Here is an 11,951-nt window from a genome sequence, read left to right as displayed (position 1 = left end):
ACCACTTTTTTCTTAGCTGCAGCCTCTTTTTTCATAGCTTCAGCCTCTTTATTCTTAGCTTCAGCCTCTTTTTTCTTATCCTCAGCAGCTTTTTTTTAGCCTCAACCTTCTCCTTCCTCTTAAATGCAGCATCTGCCTGCGCTGCTTTTTTCTTCTCATCGGCTTCTTCACCCTTAACAATACGCGTGCGCCTGCAGCCGTATCCATAGGCTGGATCCTTAGCAGCCTTATCATCCTTAGTAGACTTATCATCCTTAGTAGCCTTTGCAGGAGAAATTACTAGGAAATCAAGAGGCCGCAAATTACGAGGAGTCGCATCTACTAACGCTGGACTATTTACAGACTTCTGATGCGTTCGAACCACCAGTGATGCCTTCGATAATGGTGGAGAGGGGTTATAATGGTGGAGAGCGGTTATCATAGTTTTCGGGAATTTTCCCAATCCCCAGATCTTTCAGACGCTCCTCCAGTTAAGCATTCACCCTGTCATCAATGGTCTTTTGGTCCATCAATGGTCTGTTCCGATCTAACTCGTAAGCTTCCAACCGTGAGTCAACCTGATCAAATTTTCTGGAAGTAATATCCAGAGTATTCACAATGGTCGTTAGAGTCGCTTTGTTCTCCAACTCCAACTCTTTGCTACCTTCCTTCCCGCTAGAACCCTTTCCCGCTGCATCAGCTTCAGACTCATTTCCTGCTGCATCAGCTTCAGACTCATTTTGTGTCTTAACTTTCTTCTGCTTCTTAGTGGGTGGCTCAGCTTCTGACGAAACTCCACCCTTCATTCTCTTCTTCTCATTACCCTTCCCCTTCCCCTTCCCCTTTGCATTCCCCTACACTTCGCACAAACCTTTCACAAATCTACCTGAATGTATGTCTGTTAACAAGCTAACGAGTTGTGGGTCGTCATCTTCACCCGGCCAAATAGGAAACATCTCTTCAATTGAGTCCTTCAAAACCATTCTCCTCACACGCACCTGCAACACCAGGTTATAACAAAACTCAGCCTCCAAACTAACACAAAACTCAGCCATCAACTAAAATAATTCAGCCGTGATTTAACACATAACTCAGCCATCAACTAACATAATTCAGCCGTAATTTAATACATAACTCAGCCATTAAGTAACTACGAACTCAGCCATCAAATAAATTAAATCAGCGTTAAATCTTACCTCGCCATGCTTTTCGATTTCGGAAGACAACAATTTATCAAAGCTTGCACATGTACGCTTTCCACCACATCGCAAAAGCAGAACGTCTTCGTTATTGATCACTCTCCCAAAACTCTCACCAAAGCATGTGACGGATTCATAAGCCCAAATCAATAACGCGTCCTTCATGCCGCTTATTGTGTATGAACCTCCATCTGGAGCCAATGTTTTAATAGAGTCAATTAGAACTTCGTATGCAGTCCGACCCCATGGATACGACCTCATGGTTTCATCATCGAATACCCTTATTGCACTTTGAAAGGGTATCCTTAAATTGTGATGCAAACAATAGACTCCCATGGCTTGAAGAAGTAGCAGCCCCAACCACTTGCGCTTTTCAAAACTCCAACGCGGACAGAACGCTAATGCTGCCTTCAGTGCATCTAACTTTGGTCTCATCCCAAGCGGCACTTTCAACTCCCCCCAAAACTCGTTATATTGGTCAGGATCAAATTTTTCTGTTGGCAATGGACCTTTGTTTAGCCCAGTGATCTCACCAAACTCGAGCAAGCTAAACCTTATAGCCTCATCAGCCACGAGACACCATATCTCCTTTTTATAACTTGCAGCTGTCTACACAGTAGATAGTGCACGGTCCTACCAGACCACATGCTTTCGCGTTCAGCTAGCCTAGCAACTACTCCAATGGGAGAGTTCACCAGTTCTTCCCACACATCAAGTCCTATTGTTTCTCTAACTTGGGGGAAATGCCCTGGATGGAAATTGTGATTAATAACTTTACCATCTAGGTTAGAAGATCCTTCAGGGTAAAGTCTTGGTGGGTAATCCCCTGATTTAACTTCAGCAGCATCCATCTGATCATATAACCAAACAATAAAATCAGCCACAACAAAACAGTAACTCAGCCGCATCATAAGAGTAACACAAGCATAACATAACATTAGGTTATTCACGACACAAATATAACTCAACCATAACATAACCATACCTCAGCCGCAGCAAAACCCTAACTCAAGACGCAACGAAACCCCCAACAAAACAAAATCACAGCCGCAACACAACCCTATCTCAGTCGCAACAATATGTAAATCAGATGAAATATAATACATAACTGACCCACAAACTCAACAAAACACAATATATAACGTCACGATATCTTACCAAAAAGACGAACTCGTAGATAAGAATGCGGCGAAGACGATTTCGTACAAACAAGTTCAGAATTCTGTCGATGACGAAGAGTGGGAGTATCCTCGCGGAAGAGGAAGTTAACACAGACAATGTCGACAGAGAGCTATTTCGACGAAGAGGAAGTTAACACAGACAATGTCGATGACGAAGAGTGGGAGAAGAGACGGAGTTTTTTTTTCTTCGACGGTTCCTTCTTCGAGACGAGAAAACAATGTTCTTAGTTAGTTTTTTTCTTAAACTTCGATATAGTTAACTCAAGAGAAGAGACGGTTTAGTTTCTATTGTGTTGGTGATGTGTAATTTTAATTAGTGATGTGGATTATATGTTTAAAAATAATTTTAATTTAAAAAAAAATTAACCAAAGGCCCTTACAGTCATTTACTATGGGTGTCAAAACATTATAGTCATTTTAAGAAGATGTTCAACACTCTAGTAATAAACCAACTTTTGTTATACATTCTAGTCATTTTCTCTTTTTTTTTTAATCAAAGAAGAAAGATATGTTTCTTTTTTAGTTACTTATTACTAAATTTTTTAAATCTTCTAAAAAAATCTCCTTTTATTGCGTCTCTCATACAATACCTGTATTCTTTCAAAAAGACCAGTTGGACCTTATTTTTTTTTGTCAACAGCCAGTAGTCCAGGGAAAATGAGTTAAAATCCGTGGGGCTCGTCGGTCGATTAGGCCTGCTGCGGGACGGATACGGGCAGAAAAATTGAAAATTTCTAAACCTGCGGGTCATGCAGATCAAGACAGCATGTCATTTAAGAGTGCTAGACTAGAGTGCGTTGTTTTTGTGTTGTATTAATTAGAGTGTTTGTTGTTTCTATGAATATAACTAAAAGTGTATGTCATTTAACATTTGGCTCATATAAAACCAAAAATTCTTAACCCTACAAACACTCTCCTTCTTAAAGATTTAAACGATTGTTCTATTGGTTTATATTCTTTAAAATCTAATTTAAACTATTGTAATTTATATTATAAAATTGAAAAAAAATTGTAAATTGTTAACAAAATATGATTAAACCTCACTTTATTGATTTTGGATTAAATACAAAGCTTGATACAAGATTTCAAAACTATATTAAGAAAACTTTAAAAACTTCAGTTTGAAAGCTATGAGAGTTTTGGAGAGAATGACAGAAGGTGAAAATTGCTCCTAATTTTCAAGTAAACCTACATGATCCAACTATAGTCAATACTTTAGCATTAAATGTTCATTTACCAAAAATTAAATTCCAAAATGAAAGGCATGGATATTTATTAGTTTAAGAATTTATTGTAAACAATCAACTTCTGAATTTAACCCAAGATGTGTATTACAAGAAGACAAAAGAGAAACAACGATTTTAGATGTTTAATTAAAGATATTCCAACAGCTACATACGCTCCTAAAAAATTAAAATGGGATGAAATAACTATTTCAGATCAATGGAAAACTGAAATTACTCAACCACTTAGAAATTTCAAACAAGAATTTTTTTCAAAGATAATTGAACAAAGAAATGTAAAAATAGTATTACATTCCGGGTCATTCAAAGAACCTCTTCCACCAAGAATTACTTTGTATCATTCAAGAGCTTCCTTTCTAAATATGGCATGGTCACTCTAGTGCAGATTTAGAAACAGAAAGTGTAAACAAAAATATTAAACAAGATAATTCAATTAAATGTAAAGCACCTATAGCTGAACCTGAACAAGATACGTATCCAACATCTCCAACAACATCAGATTATAAATCTGTAATGAATATGAAATTAACAAAACAATATATCAAAGAAGACCTTTGCGCTAAGAAAATGAAGAAAAACGTAATTGGTATTTCAAAACATTCCCTAAACAACAAACTATTGAGTTTAGATAAAATGGTATAATTGCATGATGCTAAAAGAAATAAATATTCCATTTGTATATGGTTCGAAACATATTCAATCGCTTATAATATCAATTATCCATTTAAAATTATTAATATGGGGGGGGGGTAGTATGGGATCCGTAGTAGGCAAAAAAATTGCAGTCTAATTGAACTCCACTCGTTTAGAAGAAGCCTCCCCCCAGACAAGCACCACACAAAACGTAACTGGTATTTCAAAACATTCTCTAAACAACAAACTATTGAGTTTGGATAAAATTAGAAGGGTGTCCGCGCTTCACGCGGTATATTATTTTATTGTTGGTTTTTTTTTTACATGAAACATTCACAGACTCATGTAGACTCTGTAAAGCAAGGTGGCAACTCTGCGTCCATGTGCACGACGAAGGACAATTGTTTCTGAGCATTACGTGTCAAGCTATCCGCCCTTATGTTCTCCGTCCTAGGTACATAATCAATATCTGAATTGACGAAACTTCTTCGCAAAAGCCTAATATCTTTCAGGTAGCTTTCAAATGCTGGTCATTCCTCCGGTTCCGAAACCATCTTCACCAATTGAGAATAATCTGTTGCAAACGTAACTTGAAACTGCCTTAAATTTCTCATGTATTCCATTGCCCAAATTAATGCCTACATCTCCGAATGAAGAGGTGAGAGGCATGCCCTTACATTCCTTGCCCCTAATAAACCATCAAACTCGGGTAACGTACTGAACCATCCTTGTCCTGAAAATAGGTCCTTATATTTCAAAGAACCGTTTGTAAAACACCATCTTCCTGTGGTTCCTAAATCAGGTCTTACCTGTACTGCATGTGCCAACCTGTGATTATTAATAACATGCGAAGCATTTCCTTCGGATCAATATCAAGGTTACTAAACACTTTGTTGTTCCGGCCCTTCCAAATATACCATAATATCCATGCAAACTGATGATCCTCCATTTTTGGGTTAACTCTCCAAAATAGATGGTCAATATTAGCAAAAAGAGAGCCAATTGAAAAAAAAGTTTAGATTTGATGGGATCTTAGATAATGCCCACACTTAACGTGCTGGAGGACATTCAAAAAACACATGGTTTATTGATTCCTCCGGGTCTCCACACCGGGCACAGCAAGTATCTACTTGTATTCCTCTTGCTTTTAGTTTTTTCATTACCGCTATAAAACCGGACAACAACTGCCATAAAAAATGCTTTAACTTTGGAGGACACCTCACTTTCCAGTAAAATGCTTTGAGAATATCTACATTGGGACCATAAAATTCAGGTGGTTTCTCCTTATTAGGATAAATCCTTTCTACTTGATACCCTGATTGTACTGTGTATTCCCATTCTTGATGAAGTGCCATCCATTCCTATCTTCCATCTGATTTCTACTCAATGGTATACTTTCGATTATTTTTGCATCTTGTGGATCCACCAAATTCCTAATTGCTTGTAAATTGCAAGTTCGGGATTCCGAATTAATGAAAGAATCCACTGTGAGGTCCGGGTAACTATTATGAAGGTTTTTGTTAGCTGGTCTCGGGCGAGTGGATGGGTGCCAGGGATCATTCCATACTGAAATAGATGACCCTGATCCAACCCTTTTAATTAGTCCTTTACAAACCAGAAATCTAGCAGAGATAATACTCCTCCAGCCATATGACGAGGAATATGAGGGAATCGGTTCCAGGGGTGAAGCATTCCTGTAATACCGTCCTTTGAAAACTCGAGAGAAAAGAGCATTTGGCTTCTCGATCAGCCGCCACAACTGCTTCCCAAGCATTGCCGTATTAAAATCCGTCAAATCCTTAAAACCCAACCCACCATTATCCTTATGTGCACACAATTTATCCCATGATTTCCCATGAATACCTCTTGTACTGCCTCCTGGACTCCACCAAAATTGGGCTACTGCGCCCACTAGCTTCTTAACTGTAGCTTTCGGTAACCGATATACAGATATCACATGGTTTGGCAGAGCCGTAATCACCGATCTAATAATCACCTCCTTTCAACCCTTAGTAAAAAATCGAAAGGTCAATCCATTTACCCTATTATTCAATCGTAATCACCGTTTTATTGTTGTTAGATATGATTTTTTGGATAATGTAATTATGTGGTCAGTCTTATTTGTAAAGAGCATTTTTTGATATTTTATTATGTTATGTAGTATTAGGTAACATGTTAATATATTACGTATTTGTTTTTGAATAATGTGTTGTTGTGTGTATAATATTACTGTGTGGTGAAGTGAGCTTCTAATGTAAATTATATTGAATTTTAATAACTTTGCATTTAGGTATTTGTTAATTTTAAGATTGATGGTTTTAGCATCAGAATTGTATTTTAATTTGTCACATTTTTGAAAATTACTCTTTTAAAATGTTTTATTGCCCACTCTCCATATTTTGATCTTGAGCCGTTCCCATCTATGTAATTCGCTTACCTTTTCGGTGTGCGGTTCTTCAAACCATCACTGAGAAAAGACTCACCTTTGTGTTCTTGTTTTTCCTACATTCATCTCTTGTGATATTATCTGGTATTTGTTATAGATCATGCTTATGAGTTCCCAATTGTGCGGTTGTCTTTCACTGTGTTGTAGGTTGTTTTGGTCAATATTGGTCCTCTTCGTTTTTAGATTTTGGCTAATGTTAGGAACTAGATCTCGTTAGGTTGGGTCAGAGTTCAGTTGTCTTTGATGTTGTCTTCCTCTCGTTGACTTGTCGTCGATAGTCTCTGCTCGTCATGGTTTTCAAGATCTGGTTTTTGGTGATCTGATTTCTATGCTCTTTTTCATAGCTTGAGGATGGCTCCACGGTTTGTTGATTTGGTTTCGTCTCCTTTTCTATCTTTGTTCTTTAATCTTGTTGCACCTTTCATTGCTGCTCGCTTCTCTGGTGGCTCTTTTTTCGCCATATTTGCTACTCCAGGTTTGGATAGTGTTTTCTTCTACGTATGATATGTATGCTTGGAAGGTTATTTCTAGTCTAAAGCTTGAGCTTTTGTTTTTCGGTGGTAGGCTTACATTCTCCCTCCCTCTGGTTGTTTCTTTTCTTCTCTTGCTTTCCTTGGTGTAGGTGTGTGGAGTTAGTCTTTGGAGCTTTGGTCTCTTCTACTTAGAGCTTTGTGCTTCTTCGCTGGCATGAACGCCTTGTATGTGCTTGTTTAGTTTGTGAGGTGCTTCTTACCTTTTAGCTAGTGGCATGTGTCCTCTTGTTTCGTGGTGACTCTGGTTATTCTTTCTCTGACCTTTTTGGGTTGGTGCTTGATCATGCTTCTTTGAGTTCGGAGGAATGCTTTGTCTTATATTTTACTCCCTCTGTTCCAAAATAGATGATGTTTTAGAAAGATTATGATGTTTCAAAATATATAATGTTTTGATATTTTATATTAATTTAAATTTTATTGAAAACTGTGTGACCAGTGATGTTTTATATCTATTTTTAAGGATTGGATGAATAAATTTTGGTTTATATTTTTAATGTTATTTTTTTAGAAAAAGTGTATACCTTAATTCTTGTGCATACACTAAAAACATCAAATATTTTGGAACAAAAGGAATATCCTTTTATCTTTTCGAACATCTGCTTGTTCTATCCAAGATATTATTGGTAAGATGAGGTAAGTTAGTTTTCTTTGTTGATCTTTTTCCAGCTCCAAACTTTTATTAAGTTGGTGTTACTATAATATTTGGCTTTTTTCTTTTGGTTGTGGAAGTTGTAGGTTTAGATTATGTGTTGTGTTCTAGTTTTTTTCTTATTAGTTTGGTTATTTAATGATTTTTAATGTAAAATAAATACATAATTAATAAATAAAATGACAGAAAATGGTAAAATAACAAAAAAAATATGTTATTTTTTAAGCAAATTTTTTGTTTTTAATATTTACTTATTTATTTATTCATCTTGAATTTTAATGACCAATAAAATAAATTATAAAATTTTATACAACAATGGTTAATATTAAAAGAGTAAATAGTGCATAATTAGAAAGTACTTGGATAAATTGCAATAATCTATACGAAAAAAAAACTTAAAATGTAAAAAAAAAGAAATATATGAAGGACACATGTCATCAAACCCCCTTGCCACTTGTCATAAGAAGAGAAAAAGCTAACTTTATATATAAAGATATATATATGGACACATGTTATTTTTAGTCAAATTTTTTTTTTAAATATTTATTTATTTCTTTATTCATCTTGAATTTTAGTGACCAATAAAATAAATTATAAAATTTTATACAACAATGGTTAATATTAAGAGAGTAAATAGTGCATACTTAGAAAGTACTTGGATAAATTGCAATCTTTATATATAAAGTTAGCTTTTTTTCTTCTTATGACAAGTGGCAAGGGGATTTGATGACATGTGTCCTTCGTATATTTCTTTTTTTTTTACATTTTAAGTTCTTTTTCGTATAGATTATTGCAATAAATAAACACTAACACCCAAGAGTAACTAGTTCTAGTAAGGAAAAAACATTTTAATATGAGCAATAGCCGCCATATAATGAGAGTTCAGCTTTCGGACCAAAGCTTCTTCACCGAATGGTGCAATCCCAACTTGACCAAGCGTCATCGAGCTCTAATGCCTCACTGCGATGGAACTATTCCGTACTGAAAAAAGCGAGCCTTGACCAACCAGCAACAGCAATGGACCCGTCTCAGCAGACATGGCGTCCAAAAATGTGGGTCTGTACCGCCGACGAGACAAAAGAGCCACCACATACCTACTACAAAGCTCCTCCCACCGGTTGACAACTCCGACGACTTGAAGCCTTTGCGACATGCCTTCCCCGAGAACCGAGGAAAGGACCATTTTCCACCACCACGTTCGCGTCGTTAGGGAGGGGATATCCACGTTGGAGAAGGTGCTCCACTGAGTCACGCACCGCCGTCGTCGTGGAGGGATCGCCGGGGGGGGGAATAAGATCTGGAGTCACACTTTAGCTCTAAAAGCCAACCTCCATCACTACCGCTGCTCCGCAGTCAGTCTCGTATTCCTCCAAGCCCTCGGAAAGAGTCACCTTTGACGTTAAGCTTTCGGTGAATCACCAAAGATTCATAACAACACACATATCGACAGGGAGAGAAACGGTGGAGAGAGAAGAAAATGAAAAACAAGCTGAAAGGAAAGGATGGCACCTCTGGGCCGGTGACAATAGATTCTTCACCGGTGGGTTTTCTTCTTGCATGGAGCGTTTGAGAGAGAGAGAGAGAGAGAGAGAGAGAGAGAGAGAGAGAGAGAGAGAGAGAGAGAGAGAGAGAGAGAGAGAGAGAGAGAGAGAGAGAGAGAGAGAGAGAGAGAAAAAAAGTGTTACGGGAAAACTTTTTCTGTACTAACGGGAACGTATTTTGTTAAAGAATATGATTAGAAAATGCTAAGATTCGAAGACAATAACATCTTTTAATTGGAATCAGAATAGGAGTAGATATATGTTATACCTTGCACAGGAAATCCATTTGCTTAGACATTTTCCTATTTGCTTCATCTTCTTATGCTTCATCTTTAAAATTTTTTTTAAAATATTTATTTATTTCTTTATTCATCTTTAATTTTAGTGACCAATAAAATAAATTATAAAATTTTATACAACAATAGTTAATATTAAGAGAGTAAATAGTGCATACTTAGAAAGTACTTGGATAAATTGCAATAATCTATACGAAAAAGAACTTAAAATGTAAAAAAAAAGAAATATACGAAGGACACATGTCATCAAATCCCCTTGCCACTTGTCATAAGAAGAGAAAAAGCTAACTTTATATATAAAGATACGAAGGACACATGTCATCAAATCCCCTTGCCACTTGTCATAAGAAGAAAAAAAGTTAACTTTATATATAAAGATAGCCTTTGCGACATGCCTTCCCCGAGAACCGAGGAAAGGACCATTTTCCACCACCACGTCCGCGTCGTTAGGGAGGGGATATCCACGTTGGAGAAGGTGCTCCACTGAGTCACGCACCGCCGTCGTCGTGGAGGGATCGCCGGGGGGGGAATAAGATCTGGAGTCACACTTTAGCTCTAAAAGCCAACCTCCATCACTACCGCTGCTCCGCAGTCAGTCTCGTATTCCTCCAAGCCCTCGGAAAGAGTCACCTTTGACGTTAAGCTTTCGTTGAATCACCAAAGATTCAGAACAACACACATATCGACAGGGAGAGAAACGGTGGAGAGAGAAGAAAATGAAAAACAAGCTGAAAGGAAAGGATGGCACCTCTGGGCCGGTGACAATAGATTCTTCACCGGTGGGTTTTCTTCTTGCATGGAGCGTTTGAGAGAGAGAGAGAGAGAGAGAGAGAGAGAGAGAGAGAGAGAGATAGAGAGCTATAGAGAGAGAGAGAGAGAGAGAGAGAGAGATCTATCGAGAGAGCTCTCTATCTCTCCTCTATCGCTATCTCTCTCTCTCTCTCCTCCTCTCTCTCTCTCGAGATCTCTCTCTCTAGCTCTCTCTCTCTCGCTCTCTAGCCTCCCTCTACTCTCTCTCTCTCTCTCTCTCTCTCCCCCCTTAGAGAAGAGAGCTCTCTCTACTCGAGTCTCTCTCGACTCTCTCTCTCTCTCGAGATCTCTCTCTCTATCTCTCTCTCTCTCGCTCTCTCTCTGCTCTCTCTCTATATCTCTCTCTCTCCTCTCTCCCTCTCTAGAGATCGAGTCTCTAGACTCTCTCCCTCTCTCCTCTCTCTCTCCTCTCTCTCTCGACTATACTCTCCGATCTCGATTCTTATCCTACGACTACATCTCGAGAGAGAGAGTAAGTAAAACAATTGTTTACGGGAAAACTTTTTCCTGTACTAACCTGAACCGTATTTTGTTAAAGAATATTGATTAGAAAATGCTAGATCCTCGAAGACAATAACATCTATTCATTGGAATCAGAATAGGAGTAATATATGTTATACCCTTGCACAGGATCCATTTGCTTGACATTTTCTTATTTGCTTCTCATCTTCTTATGCTTCATCTTTAACTTTTTTTTTAAAATATTTTTTATATTTCTTTTATTCATCTTTATTTAGTGACCAATAAAATAAATTATACAATTTTACAACATGGTTAATATAAGAGAGTAAATAGTGCATACTTAGAAAGTACTTGGATAAATTGCAATAATCTATACGAAAAAGAACTTAAAATGTAAAAAAAAAAGAAATATACGAAGGACATATGTCATCAAATCCCCTTGCCACTTGTCATAAGAAGAGAAAAAGCTAACTTTATATATAAAGATGGTATAATTGCATGATGCTAAAAGAAATAAATATTCCATTTTTATATGGATTGAAACATATTCAATCGCCTATAATATCAATTACCCATTAAAAAAATTAATATGAGGGGTGGTATGGGATCCGTAGTAGGCGAAAAAATGGTAATCTAATTGAACTCCACTCGGTTAGAAGAAGTCTCCCCCACACAAGCACCACCCGTCAAGTATGGGAACAAGTAGATGGTAATAAGATTAAATCAATTCATCCACTATTAGAATATTTAAAAACAAATACCTCAAATCAAGAAATAATAACCACATCTTTTAAAACTGGAGCTAATAAGGATGACAAAGACCCATTAATTTTACAAGATACTAAATCAATATATCAACAAAATAATTACCAAAGTCAGTTATATTATACAGTTTCTAAACAAGCAGACACCATAGACAATAAAATAACTACTAATGAAAATAATAAATTGGATAATTTAACCAAAGTACTCAACATC

At 37.0% G+C, this 11,951-nt stretch overlaps 1 protein-coding gene across 1 annotated transcript; it reads right to left on the bottom strand.

Moving 5' to 3' along the window:
* Positions 1 to 470: 470 nt before the first annotated feature.
* LOC106358801 lies at positions 471 to 2,029 on the bottom strand. Its single transcript, XM_048782064.1, has 4 exons — positions 1,874 to 2,029; positions 1,176 to 1,787; positions 894 to 977; positions 471 to 833 (listed from the first exon to the last, which is right to left on the bottom strand). Exons 1-4 carry the CDS (start codon positions 2,027 to 2,029, stop codon positions 471 to 473), a joined length of 1,215 nt encoding a protein of 404 aa, XP_048638021.1.
* Positions 2,030 to 11,951: the final 9,922 nt, after the last annotated feature.

The sequence above is a fragment of the Brassica napus genome, chromosome A1 (assembly GCF_020379485.1).
Source record: "Brassica napus cultivar Da-Ae chromosome A1, Da-Ae, whole genome shotgun sequence".
In the NCBI taxonomy this organism is placed as follows: domain Eukaryota; kingdom Viridiplantae; phylum Streptophyta; class Magnoliopsida; order Brassicales; family Brassicaceae; genus Brassica; species Brassica napus.
The sequence above is the reverse complement of the archived record's forward strand: the minus strand, read 5'-3'. Positions and strand labels throughout refer to the sequence as shown.